Below are 22,426 nucleotides of genomic sequence, written 5' to 3'. Positions count from 1 at the left end.
TCGGTATTATCAATCAGGATTCTTTTTTGTTTTGTTTCTTATTCCTTTTCTTCTTTACAAAATGGTTGTGGTAGCCACGCTTACAATTTCTACAAATAAGCTTTTATTAGTTTGCAAATGGTTCGCAATGATATTAATAGCGTTCGATCTCCTTTAACTAAGCAGCAAAAGTATGGGTCAAATGGCTTCTCTCAGCTAGAAACTGATTATGAAGCCATATAGCTAACGAACATGTTGTTAACTCACAAGTTGGAAATATGCTGATATATTTTATCAACTTTAATTTTAATTTACCAACAATTCGAAAGTATTCCCCACCACTGTATTTCCTTCCAACGGGCTACAAAAATATTTCATATAAGGTTTTACTTTGACTATTGTGAAGCCATATATGCCAAAGAGAGGCTTTTAGAGTAGGTATTTGATATTAAGTTTTCAAAATATCAAAAGAATTGTTCAACCGAAAATTTTACATTTTTATTCGAGTGTAGATTGTTTGAAAATTGAATAGATAAGTTAAAGAACGACACTGATACTGTAAAACTTAATTTAAAATTTCACATGCTTCAGCTCTATTCCCTCTCCAAACATAACTTCAAGACTTGAAGGTTATTCATACTATCTCTTATGTTTGCTTTACAACTTACTTACTTTTCTTTCAAAATTCCCACCTCCCCTCCAACATACTTTCCTATATACGTGCCTAGTATCAATAGTTGGACTACTTGAGCATTTATGATCAAGTAATTTGATTTTTTCCAACTCTGTTCTTAGAATTTAACAGTTCTTATGGCATTCCCAAGTTTCACTCCAATTTTCACTATGACGGAACCAAGATCCAGCTTGAGCGTCAGATTTCCTCTGAAAAAATCTTATACCATCTTATGCCAATTTATTCACCTATGGAGGCTAGTCTTCTTTGCACAAAGAGGCAGAGAGAAAACATTTAACATTCGAAAACGATAACACAATGGTGGTTAACTTTGCAAAGACTTGTGTATCTCCCATGTATTGTGTTTTAGGGAATTTAAAAAAAAAAATCAATCTAAGGCAACGCTCTCTCGTGCTCTTTTGGCTTCTCGCAAACCGACCCCTTAGCAAACCCCAAAGCTTATGATCAAAATTTTAGGGGGTGACATAGCCCTCACAGCCCCTGCGGCAAGGGTCATAAATTAAGCTAATTGACAATTGTTTACAGATAGGTTATATTGAGGCAAAGGAACATATAGTTGATCTTGGGCGCCCAATTGGGTCAAAACTTTTTTATTGGCTCCAAAAAATTTATCTTTTTGTTGCTAAGGGAGAGGGCGGTAGGAAGTCCAGAAATATACCAAAAAACATTTTGTTCCTTATCAAAAACTTGCAGCTACAAGTCTTTGGTCAAGAGGAGTTCAATATGCAAAACAAAACGAATTCGTATACGAGCCCTCCAAACAATAGGGCCCAAAAATGGTCAACAAACTTTCTTTTTATCGTCTCGAAATCTAAACTCGAAGGTCCTTATGCCCCATAAAATTGAGCAAGACAAAATGTTATATTCTGATTGGCTTTAAACTTATCCTTAAACCCTTAGGACATGGGAATCGAGTCGAGAAACTTGTTTTTAATTGGCTTGAGATTTCCAAGAATCGTTGTGTAGGCTTTGGAAGATCAAACATTTTTTGGGATGGAGAAGGGAAGTTTTTTTTTCTGGTCAGCTCAAAACTTGAATCCGTAAGTCCATGGGCTAAGAGGACCCAAATGCACAACAAAAAAAAAGGAAAAAAAAAAATTTGTTCCCCCCTCCCAAACAAATAGCAAATTATCCTTTGCCTCTCAAAAGAGACTGAAATTTATACACCCTAAGTTTCTGGGCCAAGGAAATGTTTGGACATCATAAAAAAAATTCAAGAGATGGATCTTCAACAACTGGGGCCAAAATTTTTTTATTTGATGAGCTTGATAGCTCGTTTTTTTAGTGGATAATCTTTGAGGAAAGGATATTTCATTTCACAGAAGAGTGAAAAAAAATATTGGTTTTCCTGAAAACTGAACCCTAAAAAGGACTTGTTTCCGAGCTAAATATATATATATCTATTATACGTTCAGCTTCCTAAATATACATTAAATACTGAAAGACCAAGACTTACCTCTCCTAAATTTATAAATCCATATTTCGCTGCTATTTCAGTTGCTTCTTCGGGTGTACCATCAATGTCCACAGTGAATTCTGGTACATAATCTTCTATTTCGCTTCCTCTTATAACGAGTAAGTAACCATTGATCACAAGTAACAGTTGTATTATTCTTTGAGCACCCATGAAATAATATTTTTTATAATAAAATATATTTGTTATTTTTTAGAAGTCCTTTCACAGTGAGATACGAGTTGGGTGCTGGAAGACATACGGTTTCGAAATAAATTTTGGAATTGTTCTGAAATGAAAAATAACAATAAAGGTATAAGTCTTAAAAGCAAGGTTAGTGAATTACAAACTACAATTATATTTCAATTTTTCAGGGACAATACTAGTAACATTAATTTTACCAATAAACCCGGTAAACTCCTAATCCAAGAGTTGAAAAACTAATTGAAAATAATTGAAAATGGTCGTTTGTTTTAAAGTGATTGTAGGTAACTGAAGAAATGGACAAATATTCAAAGCGTATTTAAGTAAGATTTTACGTCTTAAAACCACTGAAACAAAATCAGGTAACTAACGTCTCCATCTGGTAAGAATCTAGGTATTAGTAGAGAGCCCTATCTTGGAGACCACTATGAAGGTGGTAATTCAGAGGAAAAGGAGTAAATCCCGTTATTTCAGGCTTATTCTCCATATTCCGTTATTCCCTATCTTGAAGAGCACTATGAAGATGGTAAGTCAGAGGAAAAGGAGTAAATCACGTTATTTCCGGCTTATTCCCTATATTCCGTTATTCCTTATCTTGAAGAGCACTATAAAGATGGTAAGTCAGAGGAAAAGGAGTAAATTCCGTTATTTCCGGCTTATTCCTATATTCCGTTATTCCCTATCTTGAAGAGCACTATCAAGGTGGTAAGTCAGAGGAAAAAGAGTAAAATTCGTTATTTCGTCATTCCGTGTAAGAAATGATATTTTATGGCCCAAATTGGTTGAAGTCAAGATCAATTCGGGCAATCAGTGCACTGAAATACCTTACTGATTAAGCAGCTAATTCGAGTCGGATAACTCAGAAGTTATCTTAGATTTTTTTTTTTTTTCAAAAGCACCACGAAATATCGACATTATCCGAGATGGTAAAACCCAAAAACGGAAGCATTTAATTGCAGCTGGCGCATTTTGCTAAGGTTTGACCTTTCTCTTATTCTGGAAGATCGACTGCTCATACACAAGGGCCGTTGACTTGGAATACGAAGTATGGTACTTGTATATTCTATTGTACAAACTCGAGAAGTGAATTTGGATAACTCTACTGGAATATACAAAAATCTGATGAAAATACAAGGATTTAGTAACAAATTATGGAAAGTACAACAAAGAATTATGGCAGGGGACCGCACAGGACGCACTATATTAAATACCTAAACCAATCAAAATACCATCTCTATATATTAAATATTTAATAAAAACATATCTACAACGTAGATTTCAACTGAGCCTAAGCTAATTTTATTCAAATACTGACAGGTATAAAACGGTTATTGTCTGATCTGAAGATCCAAATTATCGAGTGCGTAGCCTACCATACAATACACGAATACCAGAAGTGTTTTTGTTACTGACATGATATTAAAAAAGCTTAAAAGGTAATCTTTTAAACAGGGACTAATTTGTATTATGTTTCGTTTTTACACATATTGCGATAGCTGTAATTCCAGTACAATTTTCAAACAGAACTACAAAACCGGCTGCGTTTGCGGATATTTACTGCGTGTGCAGCAAATTCACCCGTGAAATCAAGGTAGAATGTTTCAACTTTTATGACATACAGGCTTTGAACTGTCAAATTTGTGCCTTTCAAAGGCATGTCGCAGTGAATACAAAAGATGAACTTCAAAAATAAAATTCCTCCTTGCACTAGCTAGTAAAATATAGCATTTACCCGGTCAATGAGGTGCAAATAAAAACTGATTTCAACAACAACAAAATTACTCGTGAATTCCACAAAGAAACAAGCATATATGTCAATAAAACAACAATGTTAAACTCACTTCATAGATTCTCTCAAGAGGGAAGTTTCAATACCCAGGCCACACGATAGTCACATTTCTGGATAAAAGGAGAATACACACGGTTACAGCACTCATTGTAAATCCCGTTCGCAATTCGTCAAGCTGAACAATGTTCAACTTTCAAACGTAAAACTTATTAGTAGCCAATAAAAGAAAAGATTTAAGGCAAAATTTTTCAAGATAAAGAATACTGAAGCTTGGAAAAACAGTTGCCTTGTCTGGAAGATAAATTTGAGAATATGACACAAAGATACAGCATTAGTAGGCTTTATCGGGACCAAATTAGTGTTAACACAAATTTTCAAAAAATTTCTCGCCATTTTAACTCTCCGCTTCTATAGTAGAAGTGTGGCAGTAAAATCAAGGAAAGCCCAGTATTATTCATCAATCTTGACTTTTTAATTGATATGAGTGATTATGGTCTGGCTCAGACACACGGCTCACAAGGTGTTTTTTAAGTATTTTTTACGAATGAAAAGCTTTGTCAAAATAAAAAATTAGCTTATTTTTTAGGATTGTACCGAGAAAATATGGCAGCACTAACGAAAATATGTTACTCCTCTTCCCCCCAAAAAAACACTGCATACATTTTTAAAACACACAAAAGAAAAATCTTACACACTAGCCAACGTTCCTCCTCCATTAAACCAGTTCAAACATTATGTTTTGGCCCCCTGCCAAAATCACAAATACCGAAAAAAAAATTACTGTTTGCCATCAATACGAAAAGGCAAGAGCTTTCTCAGGATATAATGAAGAAACAAGATTTCCAGGAGCAACGAATAAGATCTTGTATACTTAACAATACAAAACGAAATTCACAGGACACCAGGATTCAGCAATCCCTATTCCTAAAACTGAATGTAGAAGTATGATGGAACACGCCAAACCAACAATATGCTTCTTCCAAACTATGGTGAATACTAACGTCTTTCCCAAGAAATTAAGAGCATATAAGCAAATTGTAACAGCGCGGAAAGAGAAACTTCCTTTCTTTCTAATCTTCGGAGAACTTGCTAAATAGCACATTACTTGTGCGAGAGAAGGATAACATTCTCTTAGGTTGAATTGTTCGGCTCAAGAGTACGATGGACCTATTGTGTTCCAGAAAATTCAACTTGGTGGAGATTTTAACCAAATTCGAATTCGGAATACCGCAGTCATTTAATTAACTCCTCACAAAAAAAAATCGAGACGTTCCAATGAAAATTCAGCAAGTTGAACTATTCTTTGCTAAACTAAAGAATAACTGAGGGAGTTCTGATGCCAAAAAGGTGTCTTAAAGAATTCGTTAGATACAAAGTAAATTCTAGCTATACTCAAACAAAATCACTGAAAATGTAACTTGCTTCGTTCCAAAATACCATCATATCAACCTTAAACTACTATCCTGGTCAACTCCTATGAAATCTCATTTTCTGCAATATCAAACCACCCAAGTATGGTCACACGTCTTGCTTTTCTTTGTTCGTCCCTTCAGGTCTCTCAGTAAAATAAATTCTGGATATACAGTGTTATGCATCCTAAGGACATATCTGTGCCATCATCAATAAACTTTATCCTTAAAACCGATGAAAAAAATAAGACATTTAAAATTCAGAAATGTTTTGCCTTCGATGTGATAGACTCTTTTGATAAAGTTATACCATCAGAACTGTGCTTCTCAACCAGATGCTACCCAACGCAAGAACTGTAGAATTACTGCCTCACCGCTCACTGGATAAAACAAGTAACATCAGTTTAGACAGAAATAAATGAGAGTGGGATTGCCCAAGCTAGGCTGTGCTGAGTGCCACCACTCAGTCACATGTTCTTGTGCACTAGCCTAGCCTTGTATACTTGCCCCCTTTTTTAGGCCGTAAATACTGTCTGCATTCTAACCATTGGTGCCCATCAGGAGATGATAGGCCTAACCTCTGAAAAAAGGGGAAATTTGAAAACAAAGGGGGCACCACGGGGAATGGCAACACGTAAAATTATCCACTCGCACTTGAGCTTTTCTCTATTTCCTGACACCCAATTCATATTCTTAATTTTTAAAATGCACCATGAAGAAAAGCTAATGTTTTGTTAATTTGTCTAAAAAAAATGAAACAAGACCATACAATAGCAATTCATGTTAAAAATACTGCCTAAAGCAAAGCATCCCAGGGAAAGCCCTTGAAAAATGTGGACATACATCTGATGTGCATTTTTGACCTGAAAGAAGACTCTAAAGTTTTACACTGTGATGGAAGTTGTAAATGGATGTGTTGAGATAGCCTAAAAACATCCAATTAAGAGTACTAAGTGCTTGTGATGCAGAGGACTAATGGTTACTGTGCTTAGGACTTTTTTGTATCTTTCTTTGGGCGGGTCCTTGCATATTAGTTAAATGTATTTTATTTATAAATAAAGTGGACTGAACTGAACTGCTTGGTGTAAATCAAATGAGAACAGTCTATTACCCCATCCCATTGTGCAACCTGGGATTGCGCTTACAGCTGAGCTAGGCTCTAAAAAAGAAAAAATGAATAGTATGGAAGTAGCTTTGATCTCGAAATGTAGTGTGGATGAAACAAAGCAAATTGTCCAAGCAGAAGTTCGAGCACTCAATGCTAACTTTCAACAGTCATTGGAAAGTGAAATACAACAGACCATACAGGCAAAAAAAGACCAAGAACTACAAAAAAACAAAACAATATTGTTGCAAATGAATACAGCAACACTCCTTTGGTATACTGTAGCCCTAAGATATTAGAGCTAACTCTGCCAAAAACAAATCATGAATGATTCATGAATGAATCATGAATCATGAATGAATGAATCATGAATGAATTCAAATCATGAATGATTTGTAAACGCTCACTTGAACTGCAAAACAAGCTACTACACTGCCAAATCAAATGCATCAGGAACCACTTTCGGTGGAAAAGATGAGGACCCAAGCGAGCCAAGCAACAGGATGAATAACCAGAGTAAACAAGAGCCAAGAGCTCATATGGCACTTAACGAAGTTGGGGCCTAAAATTAGACTTGGTACTAGAGTTATTAGAGAGACTCGGTACTAAATTATCAAACTCGCCAAACCACTAGAAATCCCTCGAACTCCCCCAAAAATCGGATCCGGTCCGGTTATGTCTATCGCGTATCTAAAACTTGTGCTTATTTGTCCCATTAAGTGTCATCCCAATATCTCCACTCTAAGCGTTTTCCAAGATTTCTGGTTCCCAAGATTTCAGTCCCCCCCCTCACCCCCAATGTCTTCGGATCCGATCCAGATTGAAAATGTAGCATCTGAGACATGAGATCTTTCTATATATAAAGTTTCATTAAGATCCGATGACCCATTTGTAAGATAAACATACCTCAATTTTCACGATTTCTCTTCCCTCCAGCCCCCCTCCCCCAGATGGTCGAATCGGGGAAACGGCTGTTATCAAGTCAATTTGTGCAGTTCCCTGACACACCTACCAATTTTCATCGTCCTAGCACGTCCAGAAGCACTGAACTCGCCTAAGCCCTGAAAATCCTCCCCCAAAAAAAGAGAGCGGATCCGGTTCGGTTATGTCAATCACGTATGTAGGACTTGTGCTTATTCTTCCCACCAAGTTTTATCCCGATCTCCCCACTTTAAGCGTTTTCCAAGTTTTCCAGTTTCCCCTCCACCCCCCCCCCCCCCCCCAACGTCACCGGATCCGGTTAGGATTTAAATAAGATCTCTGGGACACAAGGTCCTTCTAAATATCAAATTTCATTAAGATCCGATCATCCGTTTGTAAGTTAAAATTACCTCGTTTTTTTTCTAATTTTTCCAAATTAACCATCCCTCCACTCCCCAACCCACAGATGGTCGAATCGGGGAAGCGACTATTTCTAATTTAATCTTCTCCGGTCCCTGATACGCCTGCCAACTTAAACCGTCCTAGCTTATCTGGAAGTGGCCGAACAAGCAAAACTGGGGCCGACAGACTGACCAACTGACAGAAATTGCAACCGCTATATGGCCCTTGGCCGAGGGGAAGTGCCATAAAAATCCCAAAAACGAGTAAGTCCAGATTTTTCTGCTCTAAAAATAAATTAAATCAGTATTAAAATGCGATTCTTTTGATGTATCTATTGACATCAAAATTCCATTTTTTTAGAATTTTGGTTACTATTGAGCCGGGTCGCTCCTTACTACAGTTCGTTACCACGAACTGTTTGATTATGATACGGTCCTCTTGACTAAAGTTTGTCTCAAGTCTAGTACTAACAAGACAGAAGATCCCCATGTGAAGATTCCAGGTTATGGTATTGTATCCAACCTACAGTCTCAGGGTTGGAGGCATGGTACAATAGCATTATTTAAGACATGTTATAGCATACACTCATTATGTGGTTTGACCTGTGTGAGAGTAATGATGATGTAATAAAAGAATCGGCTGCATTTATATAAGTCTATCTGTCCCAGATTGCCACGAAACTGAGTAGACTATAGCAACAATGATGTACAAAGCCACTCTGAATTACACTGGGAACCTTCTTATAGCAGGTGATTTTAACTTACCACGCATCACATGGATAGAGGCATATCCTTATGTACCTGTATTTACAAATAGAATTAGAGGCACGAATCTATTTACAGTGTCTTCACGACCTAAATCTCTACCAAATAGCTGATCAACCAACTAGAAACCAAATTCTCAGAGACTGGATTTACTGGACTTAAGTGTTCCTAAAGGATAAAGATCAGCTACAGAAAATAAATTGTCAACCCCCTTTAGGAAAAAGCAAACTACAAGCTTAGAAGTGAACATATCTATTCATAAAATAAAAAAAATAAAATAGCAGACGTCAGTGAAACTTATACTTATACCTAGAACACAGTCTTTCATGACCCCTCAAATACAAAAGGAGAGAAATAGAAAAGAGTGGTACTAGAGAAAATATAAAAAAGAAGAGAAAGAGGACAATTATCAAAAATTGCTAGAATAAAGGGGCGGTGCTGTATTCTGGGCTTGATTGCCAGCGTGTGCTAGAATTATCTAAAGTTAGAAATAAACTAAGAAATCCCACTACACAGCATTATACAAATTTTTTAGTCCAAACTAGCCAATGACAGCAAGAAAAACACAAAGATGTTCTGGAAGTAAGCAAATAAGTACATGAACATGGGCAGCAACATCAGCCAATAAAAAAGAGAAAAAAAAGAGAAACTAGTGGGATATTTTATTAATTTTTTTCTGTGATGAAAGGGAAAAAGTTTTTTTCGTATCTGGAAACAATGCAGTGAATAAGGGGGGGGGGCAAATAGGGATGGACTCAGAAACAGCTTGGGGCAGCTGTAATCTGGATTGTTTGGGGAATATACTTGCCGTCCGAAGGTTTGTTATTGCATTTTTTGCAAAATAAAGGGAAAACAAAACCCTCCTTTGCTCAACGGTTTCTGAGCCAGCTTTTTTTAAGGAGCAGAGTATGGCACCTTGCCTTCCTTGAAAATTATTCGCAAGGCTCTTTTTTGGATTGACTCATTTTTTTCTGATTCTTTGCAGGAGATACCAGGTTGCCAAATTGTACAAGCATATTCAAGATGCGGATGGACAAAAGACGTGGGGGGGGACGCTAAATTTATTTAGGAGCTTAACGAGGGCGATAGACACATTAGCTCTATGGATGATGTCTTTGACATGGATATTATACTTTAAATTTGAAGAAATTGTGATGGTAAGTTGTTTAAATGAGGACACAGAAATTTCGGCATGGATAGGATTAAGAAAACAGGGCAAGGATTTGAGGAAAGGAATCAGCATTATCATGGAGTTAGAGGGATTCACTGTCATGTCTAAGTCCAATGCCTCATCACCAATTTCACTGAGGATACTCATAAGGTCGCGTATTTAATTTTTGAAGCAAGCTTCAACAACCATTTGGTCATCAACAAATTGCCACTGGTCAGGAAATTCCTTAGTGAGGCTGTTAATCATGACTAAAAAATGGAGGGGGCCTAGAGAGTACCTTTGGGTATGCATTGTGGACAGGGAGAGGATTTGGATAATGATTCTGGTATTTGACAACCTGTGATCTATTTGAAAACAGCTTGTCCAACAGTTGTTCAAACACGGCTTGAAGCACTAGACATCAACAAGTTTACTGGTCTTGATAACTTACACCAAACACAACTGAAGGATCTTACCAAAGAAATTGTACTAGCACTGCAATAACTGCCATTTAATTCAAGAAAGTACCCATGCACTGGAAGCTGACGCTATTATTTGGTTGGCTAAGATATTTGCGTGTCAACATGTTGCAGCAGCAACATTAGAATACTAGACTTGGCATTTTCAGTTTCATTAACATTTTACTGTATTGTAGTTTTTGGAGACAAGTTACATAACTGGTTGCACATCTCTGAGCCCCCCCCCCCTCAATCAATTTGGCTTAACTAAAACAATTTGGCAATCAAGTGGCTTAAAACAATATGTTTTAAGCAGGCCAAGACAAGAATTAGCCTTTGACTCTACATGTTGCAAATGTCCATGACGTTTAATTGTGTATTTGAGCTCCTAGGTCCCTTCATGTGACTAGGTTTTCAGCACTATGTTAGAGTCTGACTTGTCAAACATGGGGTATGGGTAACAGAAATTACAGTTGCCAAAATTGTAGCCATTGCATTTTGATATATGAATTCCAGAACCCAATCTTCATACCATGCTTGAACTTTGGATAGGCATAATTGTATACTAAATCTTAGCAATTTAGCAAGTCCAAAAAATTTTTGAGACATGTGAATTATTTTCTGTTTCTTTTATCAAGGCATTTATATAGATAAGAAATTGAGTAGGACCAGTACTTTACCCTGGTGGAACATATGCCACTGATCACCTCACTCGAATTGAGAAGACATTCTCAGTATTACAGGCATAGAGTAAAACTTGCTGAAATGCAATTTGAGAAGGCATCCATTGTTCACTTGGCAACACCTGTTGCTGAAAGTCCCAATTTCAGCTGTTTATGAGGAATCTTGTACAAAGCTTTAGCCTTGGTCTAGAAAAATGAAGTTCACTAAGATACTGTTGTCAAGAAGGCCAGTAATGCTACTATATGTCTCAAAAAGGTTAGGGCAAACCAATATTTGGGGAAGTAAACCATAGACAGAAGAAAAGCAATCTCTTAAAAAATCCTTAGGTGAATACTGTCAGAACAAGAGGAATTATTGGTATTCAGGATCTAAAACTGCTTTTGGACTACTTGCAAAGAAACCAATTTAGCTGATATTGGGTTATCAATATTTATGTTAGTGGGTGACAGCATGTCTGACCAGGCAAAAGTTAACAGTGGTGTGATACAAGGTAATATGATCAGTCCTCTCTCCTTCCTATTTTTAGTTGACATAATATTATAAGCAATCCTAAATCTATACAGAGAGAAGACAAAGCAATATAGAGAGTTCATATCATCTCAAGATGTAACAACATTACAAAACAATACTGACAGTCTAAGTGAGAACCTTTATAGCCTAGGTCTCAACTATAATACATCAAAAACCAAACTCCTGCCTAGAAGAAAAAAACAGCTTCTGTACTCCAGCCAATAATAAATGAAAAAGCGAGCTGAAGAATGCCACTGACACATGTTTACTCCAATAGAGATCTTGGCAACATTGTTGACTCATACCTAAAATTTCATGGCCCAAATTGGCAAACAATTTCCAAAGCATCAGAGCTCATTGGGCTGATCAGACAAAGTTTCAAGCACTGAAGATATTTTTTAATCTCTACAAGGGGTTTGTCAGACCTAAAATAAGATATAGGAATGTGATTTGTGAGCCCTGCTCTAAAACTGGTTTGACCTCATTAGAAAGAGTCCAAAGAAGTTTGCATCAACAAACTTCTACTTGATCTAAGGGACCTGGGCTATGGAGAACAACTTTCGACACTGAACATGCCCACCCTAAATTATAGATGGATGAGAGGACACTAGATTGAGCTGTATAAAGCAAAGTATAACTTGAAGGAACTATCTTTCTAAAGGATTTTCACCCTGCAAAAGCTGATACCACAAGATGACACAGTGAGAAAGCGTTTAGACCTATAGCAATAGACAGATCAAAGTTCCCAAGCCATAGATAACTGCAACCCACTCCTAGAAACAATAACAAAATTAGAAAGTTTGAAGTTTCAAAAAGTATTTTCAAAATCACAACTTTGCTCAATCCCAACGTATGAGGTTCCAAGGTCTGCAAATACATATAGCTTTTTTTACCATTGATATGGATTAAAATTCTTATCAAATAAGAGAAATTGCATTTTCAAAACTAAAACAAGAGAAAAGGAAACTGAAAATTAAGGTATGATGTTGTTTTGTCAAAATTTTTGGTCAAGCAGACAACTTTCTATTATTCAGGAGTCACAAGAGGGTTTACACAGTAGGTTGCCAATAGGCTACCTTCCCAGAATTTGTTTTTGGCCCTGGATTCATTAATGAAAAATTTCGTTTTCCTAACCTAACCACTTCCAAAGGAAGCAGAAAGTAGCTAGTCTTGGATTTTCCTGCAACAGCTGTAGAATGGTCTGCTATATGACCTAGTGCTGCACCTTTTGGGGGTAATAGTGCATTATACACCACTCAATCAAGTTCTTCATTTAATAGGAACCTTTTTTCTATGACACTCGATCCTAATGAAATATCATAAAATATGATGGAAATAGAACACTTTAGAAAGAAATTTGGGCTATATATTTTATAAATTAGAGAGGGTCTTAGTATAGTGGGTCTACATGCAAAATGTATTAGGTACAATTATTCTGCATATTATAAAGTAAGAACTGTTTTCTAACTTCAAACTGTCCAAATACTTTACCCATACCTGCCGCCCCCTCCCTAATGTGCAATATACAGCCCAAATCATATATCTCCCATATATTCTGTCACATGTCTTTGTCTTGTCTCACCCTAAGCTGAAAGAAACTGGTCTGTTCTCAAGTTTTAGACAGTATAAACTTGAGTGAGTGGCATATAATAAACAAGTACCCTTTTGGGTTTTAAATGTCTTTCATTTGCTCTAATTTTATAAAATACAATTCTTAGAACTTAAGAGGGGTTTTTGGCATTATCAAGGTATATACACATTAAGTGTATAGCACAAACACATCAGGTCATCAAACATCAGTGCTCTTTGGGGTATGGTAAGTATTGGATAATTTACATAAATGGTCAACTAATAGAGTAAACATACAACTTGATGCCTTTGTTATGATCTTTCTGATTGTGATAATTGTCTTTAGCATAAATTCAAATAAGCCTGGGATCCTAACAGAACATAAGGAAACATGTTAAGAAAAAATTTTTCATAATATGCAGAATAATCATAGTTAACATATTTTGCATGGGGAGAACCTTTATCTTTACTTCTTTCATTGTTGCACAATTTTTTTGACAAATTTCTGAAGAATCAACTTAGATTTGACTGTATTTTCCATTTGTAAATACTCTATTCACACAATAAACAACATTAGTGCCATCTAATTATTTCTCATATTAGCCTAGATTTTTCTTAGAGAATAGACACAAATATTTAGAAATATGATAGAAAAATTGGAAATACAAGGAAAGAAGTGAAAATAAAGGTTCTCCCTGTGCAAAATGTATCCACTCTGATTACTATGAAGTAACATGTTTACTTACATTCAGCTAGTGTCCTAGGCTTACATCACAATAATTGTTTTTGGTGTAAATTCAATTTTAATGTAACCCTACCCTTTCTAACCTTACCCAAATATATAGTCCAAAGACTTTTATGTAATTATGTTTTATATAGACTTTTAGTTTATACATAAACTGCTTTTAACAAGAGAGTTTTAAACAGATGTACATAAGCTGTATCTAAAATAAGAGAAAAAGGTATCAAGTTTGACAGTCTTTAAAGCGCTTCAAATTGCATTTGCAATAAGATCAAATATTTCATTCAGAAAGAGTATAAAAAATAAATGAAGCAGCAGGCCTATGCTCACTTTATTCATAAGTCATTTATGTGAATTATTTGATCCCCTTTGGATGGGAATTACCCCCTCCCCCTTGCCAGGGGTATGGCACTTGTCTGGTCCTTGGGATTGGAGACCAGTATGAAGCCCTGTCATGCTGGATAGGATGACTCACCACCTACATTAAAACTACTTGTGCTATATATGGCAGCCCAAACCTCATTGAGTGGGATGAGCCCACCCCAGTGGTTAGAAAACATCAGGCCTAGGGTTGGTTGGGCTAGTGACCCTTCACCTGAAAACAATTGCTATGCAAAAGATCACAACCACAGTGCATCAATGGACATGCTGACAACATCAGAAAAACCAATGGATTTAACCTTACTGACCAAAGGGGACTAAGATTAGCCACCTGGAATGTTTTAAACCCTGAAGGCAGCTGCAGCAAACCTTTTATCCAGAGAACTAAATAAGAATAAGATAGCTATTGCAGAGCTGGCTGAGACCCACCTGATCCACAGTGGTGAAGAAAAAATAGGTAATAACCATGGATAAATGAATAGATAATAACCACTCATTGTTCTGGTCTGGTGGTAGCACAAGAAGGAACAGCGTTGGCCTTGTGCTCAACAGCCTGGTGAGACAGTGCATGTTGTTCCACAAAGCAATTTCAGAAAGACTTATGAAAGCATATTTCCAGCACAACCATAGCAAAATGATGGTTCTAGTGCGTTATGCTCTGAAAAATGATCCTGATGATGATGCTGAAACAGAATTTTATGCTGAGCTCTCCAGAACACATGATATCAGTGTCCTGTTTGGAGACTTCAATGCAACAGCAAGAAATAACCCAGGCATATGGAGAGGCACCATAGGATGTTGTTGCAAACACATACTTCTAGCACAAAACCATCAGCCAATATACATGTCACAAAAACAACAACCACATAAAAAAAATCATTGACTAAGTTATCATCTCAAAGTGCTGGAGGTTAATGCTGAAATATTGCAAAAATGTTGACCACAGACTTCTCAACACTGAAGTTCAGCTTTGCCTGAAAGCCCAGCAGTCAAAAACTGTTGGACAGTTTTTGCCAACAGTTACTAATGTCTTGGAACTGAGGGAGTTGGACAACAAGTGAAAGTATGCTGTTGAGGTATCAATCCAAGCTACTTCACTCTCTCATGAACAGCAAAACTCAAACTCCTGAAGTTGCACAACTAGTTCAAGGCAAGATGAGATGCCCCAAGAAGCTTGGATTTCAGAATAAATTTTGCATGTCATAGAACTGAGGCAGAATGCTAGACTACATGGTGTCCTATGGGAAGCTAAATGGCATCTGCAACAAGCACATACACTGTGACCAAGAGAAATTTGTCCAAAACAAAGCTTACAAAATCAAGAAAGCAGCAAGGAACAAAGACATAGGCAGTCTGTTCAAGCATCTTCAAGATCTCACTGATGGCAAGGCTCCTAGAGAGGGACCTGTTGTTTCAAGAGATGTGACTCTTCTTTTGGATGAAAGCTTGTGCCTAAATCGCTAGAAGGAACAGTTCTCCTCATACCTGAACAGAACTACTCCCCCTGTAGTAGCCAAAAAAATATTCTGTCAGTCTCCCAGCCCAGCCATTGAAGTTGGCAATCTTCCCACTGATCTAATTAACACCTCAGAAATAAGAAGCACAACGAATATACTGAAAAATAACAAGGCCTCTGGTGTATGCAGCAAAAGTTCAGAGTTGCTGAAATAAGCAGACCCAGCCATGCTCATTCTTCTGCAGACTCTCTTTTATGTTGTGTGGCAAACAGAGATCATTCTGGAAGACTGGTGAGGAGGAATCATCATTCCCTTATGGAAGAGAAGAGACAGGCAAAGTGACTGTGCAAATTACTGGGGAATAACCCTTCTCTCAGTACCTGGCAAACTCTTCTCAATGGTGCTTCTGGAACATTACCAAAACATTATCCACTGAATCTGACAGCTAAAACAAGCTGGTTTTATGTCAAAGTAACCAACCATAGAGCAAATATTCACAGTCCATCAAGAAAACCAGAGTTTGACGGAAAGCATGCATCTCCTTTGTCAACTTCTGAGCTTCTTATGATTCAATTGACCAGGTTGCCCTCTGAATCATCTTTAAGTCCATCAGCCTGCCAGATAAGTACCACAGAATCTTCAAAGCACTCTATCACAAAACAAAGAGATGTGGCCAAGTCAACAGCCAATGAATGCTGTTCTTCAAATTTGTATAGAGATTTGGCAAGGTTATGCCCAAACTGTTCAATGTCATCATAGAACACATCATGGTAAAGACAACCTCAAGACTTGAATTTGGCAATTGCATCCACCTGGATGCTGATGACCTGGTCCTCGTGATGGAATCCTTTGACTGACTGGTGGAAGCACTTCACATCCTACAAGAAGAAGCTGCAAAAGTAGGACTACAGGTCAACTGGGACATGAGCCTCCCACACACCAATCTACAATATGCTATGATCTGGTATTATGGGCAACTGACAACACCTTAAGGATTGCACATTCAAAGTTGCAAAATTAACATTTCTAATTTGAAAGGTTTTCCCAAAATTCTGATTTACCCATTGCACCCACCTAGTCAAAAATCATCCAATACCACCATCAGCAAAATAATTCTAATGCAAGGCTAACTTTAAATGGAATAATTATCCCAGAGGGCAATCAAATTAATTACCCAGGTCTCATACTCAACCAAAACCTAAGTTTCCACCTTCACATCACAAACACAATAAAAAAAATGCTATAGAAAAATAAGAATAATAAAAAGACTATTATCCACACCTTGGAGCTATAATGACACAACATTACTCAAATCTTATAAATCACATATAAGACCCCATATTGATTATGGCCTCATCATTTATGGTGCTTGTCCAAAGACCCATCTGCAAAAATTGAAACAACACATCTGAATGATACAATCTGTCTCTTATTTGGTCTTGGATACCAACAAATACTAAGTTGCTGCTTATCAAGAGTGGATTATCAACAATAAATAAAAGACAAAGATTTCTCTTGATTAATTATGTCACAAAATTGAAGCCAATAGCTCTCATAACCTGCATAACTGGTTCAAAAATCCATCCATGTATAGAGGCATTGCAAATGAATATGCATTACCCAGTACCAGTAAAGTCTATTGCATCCATATTCCCTCCTCCCCATGGAGTATATCAATCCTCATAATAAATACTTATTACTTGAAGTGCACTAAAGAACTTACCCCCAATGCTTTTACCCAGAAAAAAATTTGCTGAGCTTAATACAATTTTGTATGAAAACCATTTCTGAATTTTTGTTGATGGGTCCAAAATGAATGAGAAGGTGGCAAGTGGAGCATTTCTCCCAGCCCTTCATATTGCAATGGATGAGAGAATGTATGATAATGTGTCTATAATGTCTGCAGAGTTAAATGCCATAATCATGGCATTAGAGCACCTCATGAATCATCAATCTATGATTGCTAATTTCCAAAATATTATAGTTTATTCTGAATCGTTGTCAAGCATAGAGCTACTCTCTTCAGCTTCTCAGTATAAGATAGACATAGAGACATTTCATTGTCTTAGCATTATTGATAATCTTGCCTCAAGGGGAATAAGAACTTATCACCAGTATGTTCTGAGCCACTCACATATAACTGGTATCCATCAGGTGGATGAAATTGCAAAAAAAAAATGCTTTAAATATTGACTAGCTGAGTGGGAGATTAACCTCCATAAGACATATACTGCTGGAGATTATTAAGAATAATCCAATTCTATTGCCTTCCCCTAAGAAGCACCTTTCTAAAATTTATCATAGAATTTGGTCTGGCTCAAATGTGCTAAATTTTCAGGGGTTTTCATATCAGTTCCCTAATTCAAATGATTCAGTTCCCTCTCCCCTCCCCCCTTTGTAGGTCTTGTAATTTAAAAATGAAACAATTGACCATTGTCTATTTGAATGTAATATTCTAATGTCTGCACACTATATTCTACAATGAAAGTCTTGAAGTGCTTCAAACACCACAAAATCTCACTATCAGCCAAGAGTCTATCTGACTATACTTGCATACACAGCTTAGAAATCAGTTTTTATCTTTTCATATTTCAACTCCTAGAAACAAAAGATCTACCAAAAGAAATCTGAGCAGATTCTAGATAAATAAGAAGCAACCAAATCAGTAACTCTGTATATCACAGAGCAAATCAAAAGGAAAAAGGCTGAATAGTCTTGACTGAAAAGCCCCCATTTACTGAAAAAGAAGAAGAACTGGGACAAAACCAAGATTATGGCCACTGATTCTTCCTCTAACATTGCCAAGCCTCCTGTGGCCCTAGACCAAACAACTACTGTTGATGTGGTCAAGCAGTTCTTGTACTTGGACTCTGTCATTGCTGCTGATGGCAAGCTTCTCCCTGAACTACATGCAAGAATAACCAAGGCATCTGCTGCTATGGGGAGGTTAAATTGCCACCTATAGTAGAAATCAAGTATTAATTGAAACAAAAAGCTGCATATCTTCAACATCCTGGATGGATCTGTAATTCTTTATAGAACAGAAACCTGGCTGGCCGCAATCACAGCTCTCAAGACCATGGACATTTTTCACCCAAAAAGCCTGAGATGGTTTGAATTTGTCAGCAATGAGAAATTACTACAGACAACACAGTAGACACTGTTTTCAATCCAAATTGCAGAGCACACTCTATGATGATACAGTCATCTCCTTAGAATGCCATCACACTTACCTGCAAAAATCATGCTGGACTTTAACCCTGCAAAAGCCAGCTTGAAATGACCACACAGTCATTTCCTAAAACATCAATGGTTCAACAGTCTTTCAAAATACTTGAAGCAGACAAACATCAATGTCTACAATGGACCAGTGTTAGCTGCTGATTGCCCAGTGGGAGGAGGCTGACATCACTCTCTACACTGAGCCATGTCTGGCAGGAGATAAGTCAAGATGGGAAAGAGCTAAGTCAAAGATCAAAGATCAAGATAAGTCAAAGATCTAGTTATGCCTGCTGTAAACTGCCTTCCCAGGTAATCATAATAATTCTGGATCCATTCCTGTAAGTTTCACTGGCCTGACTTAGCTGATGTCAAAGATCATAAAAAATTGGTAAATATTTTTCAGTTCATATTATTGACTTACAGATAAGGTGAACATGCCTTTTTCTTATAATGCCTTTTTGATGCTCTTTACAAATGTAATAACTGCCTTTCCTGTAAATCCAGTTTTAAACCTTTTTGGACCCTATAAAATGATGATTTCTATATTATTTTATTTTGTACAAAAAGGGTTAAGACATTGATTTTGAACTGACTATTTCATTACAAACTCTAATTTATTAAAGTTATATAATCTACAAGCAATGATTTGTCATAATTAAGTTGAATAAACAATCCAAAACAATTCCTCTGTTTTTCAATCTGCTATGTTTCTTCTGATGCCTATTGTATTATTGGTAATTCTAATTTAACTATTTTTGTCTGTCTTGAGAAGAAGTTAGGTTAGGAAAATGAAACTTTCAGTAATGAATTTAGGGCCAAAAACATATTCTATGAAGGTATTGCAAAGCTTCCATGTTAACTCTCTTCTGATTTCTCAGTCTTAGCAATTTGTTTAGCCCACTTGACATGTCAATACCTATTGAAATTTTGACAAACAGCATTTCATATTAATTTTAGTTATCAGTTTCTTTTTCTCTGGTTTTAGTTCTGAGGAATGCAATTCATGTTATTTGAGTAGAATTTTAAGCCATATAAATGTTTTTTTTTTCTACAATTTAAGGGATGTGTTTGTGGATCTTTGAAACCTCATAAATTGGGATTGAGAAAAGTTGTAAACATAAAACAGTTTTTTTTTGTACTCTATTTAAGCAGAAGATCTAGGCTAATTTTGCAGAACTCACTTTAATAACTAAGACATTTTTAAAAGTCATAAAAGTTCAGGGCTCTCTAGAGGAAGAAAGCACAGGGGAAATTACTTCAAAATACCTTCCCAGGATATACTTTAGTCTGTAGACCCATCCCTGAAATCTTCATTTCCCTAACCTAGCCCCTTACCAAGATAGCAAAAAAAGTAGCTAAACTAGAATTTTACCATTTTATATATAGATGAAACAGTAGTTTTTAAGCAGCCTAACAGAATAAGAAGAAAACAAGGCAGATTTGTTCTGTACTTTTTTTTATCAAACTTAATCCTGAAAAATCAATTTTTGTGTATTAGCTGATAAAACTTAACAAAAACGGGGTAAAATTCAAGTTAATTGACTTCTTGCTATCTCAGAAAAGGTTTAGGTTTGGAAAATGAAACTTTCAGGGATGGGTCTACAGGCTAAAGTATGTCCCGGGAAGGTATTTTAAAGTACCCACCTCCACTCCTTCTCCCTCTAGAGTGCCCTGAAATTTGCCTACATGACAGGTCTTTGGTTACTAGTTGCTTTTCTCTGCCTTTAGTTCTGAAAATGCAATTCCTGTTATTTGAGCAGAATTTTGAGCCATATCAATGTTTTTTTTCAAATATAGGAAATGTATTTGCATATCTTTAAAACCTTATATAATGGAATTGAGCAAAGTTATGAAGCTGAAAACAATTTTATTGTACTTCAATTAAACAGAAGATCTATTTTGCAAGGTTTCCCTTTTATAACACACATATTTTTAAAGGTCATCAAAGGTCAGGGCCCTCTAGAGGGAGAAGGAGTGGAGATAGTTGCTTCAAAATACCTTCCCGGGGCATACTTTAGTATGTAGATTCATCTCTGAAAATTCCATTTTCTTAACCTAAACCCTTTCTGAGATAGCAAGAAGTCAATTAACTAGAATTTTACCAAAAATGGATTTATAATGAAGTAGTCTAGTAAGTTTGAAAAATGTTATAACTCATCTTTATATCTGAAAAATATAGAATAAAATTACAATTTTATAGGATTCAAAAGGGCTTAAAATTGAATTTGTGAGAAAAGTCATTATTATATTCATGAACAGCATAAATAGCATCAATCAGTAGCCTAGGCTATGCTCACTCAATTTGTAGATCATTAATATGAAGTGCAAAATATTTACCCAAAAATTTTATGCTCTTTTGTAGTAGCCTAGTGATGTAGCATCCATTATCCATTTCAAAATGGGGCAAAATTCTAGTTGATTGACTTCTTGCTATCTCAGAAATGGGTTAGAATAGCAAAATGAAACTTTCAGGGATAGGTCTAAAGGCTAAAGTATGTCATGGGAAGGTATTTTGAAGTAAATACCTCTACTCCCTCTCTTTAGAGGGTCCTGACCTTTAAAATATATGTGTTATAAAAGTGAAACCTTGCAAAATAGATCTTCTGCTTGAATGAAGTACAACAAAATTGTTTTCAGCTTCACAACTTTGCTCAATCCCAATTTATAAGGTTTTAAAGATATGCAAATACATTTCCTAAGTTTTGAAAACAAAAACATTGACATGGCTCAGAATTCTACCCAAATAACAGGAATTGCATTTTGATAACAAAAGGCAGAGAAAAAGCAACTGGTAACTGAAAATTAAGGTAAAATGTTCTTTTGTCAAATATTTCAATAGGTATAGATAGACCTGTCATGTAGGCAAATTTCAGGGCTCTCTAGAGGGAGAAGGAATTGAAGTGGGTAATTTAGAACACCTTCCAAGGATATACTTTAGCCTGTAGACACATCCCTGAAAGTTCTATTTTCCTAACCTAACCCCTTTTTGAGATAGCAATAAGTCACTCAACTAGAATTTTACCCAAAATGGTATTGAATGGGGAATCAAGTGGTAGGCTACTAAACCTACCCTACTTTTCTTAGGCACATTATTATATTTAGTTCCGAAGAAAAACATAGACAAATATTGACAACTTTAACTACAACACTCTTCTGCTAAAGCTGTTCAACACTGTTCGTTTAGTGAACACAAAAAGTAAGCTCACACTTACAAGACATTTCAAGGAATTGGTTTCAAGAATCTGCTCAAGCAGGAGTTGCAAACATCGTTGCTGTTAAGTAGTTAAAACTGTTTGCCTCAGAAAGTTTTAAATTCCCAAATACAAAAACTGAATTCCTTCAATTTTGGAGATTCAAAATTTTTAATACAGCCGAAGAATGACATTACAGAATCTTAAAGAAAGATTTTTCTTTGTTCCCTTTGGATTTTATTTTTCCAGTGTCACAATACAGAATATTTGTTTTCTAAATTTTAGGTTCTAAGTTAAGCCAAACTTCATTTACTTTTTTAAACCAATTGACCAACGGATGTT

General features: G+C 36.2%; 1 protein-coding gene across 5 annotated transcripts in view; it reads right to left on the bottom strand.

The window, feature by feature from the left end:
* LOC136035309 (furin-like protease 1) overlaps positions 1-22,202 on the bottom strand; it is a 133,105-nt gene extending 110,903 nt beyond the window's left edge. For 4 of the 5 annotated variants that reach the window (XM_065717007.1, XM_065717009.1, XM_065717010.1 and 1 more), the window contains exons 1-2: positions 22,106-22,202; positions 2,130-2,415 (exon numbers count right to left, since the gene is read on the bottom strand). In XM_065717007.1, coding sequence (XP_065573079.1) covers positions 2,130-2,300 — 171 coding nt within the window. In that variant the 5' untranslated portion in view covers positions 2,301-2,415; positions 22,106-22,202. Of the gene's footprint in view, positions 1-2,129; positions 2,416-22,099 lie in introns of all 5 variants that reach the window. The other variant, XM_065717008.1, reaches the window with a different exon arrangement.
* Positions 22,203-22,426: the final 224 nt, after the last annotated feature.

This window comes from Artemia franciscana, chromosome 14 (genome assembly GCF_032884065.1).
Source record: "Artemia franciscana chromosome 14, ASM3288406v1, whole genome shotgun sequence".
Taxonomy (NCBI): Eukaryota; Metazoa; Arthropoda; class Branchiopoda; order Anostraca; family Artemiidae; genus Artemia; species Artemia franciscana.
This window is presented reverse-complemented; position numbering and strand designations above follow the sequence as displayed.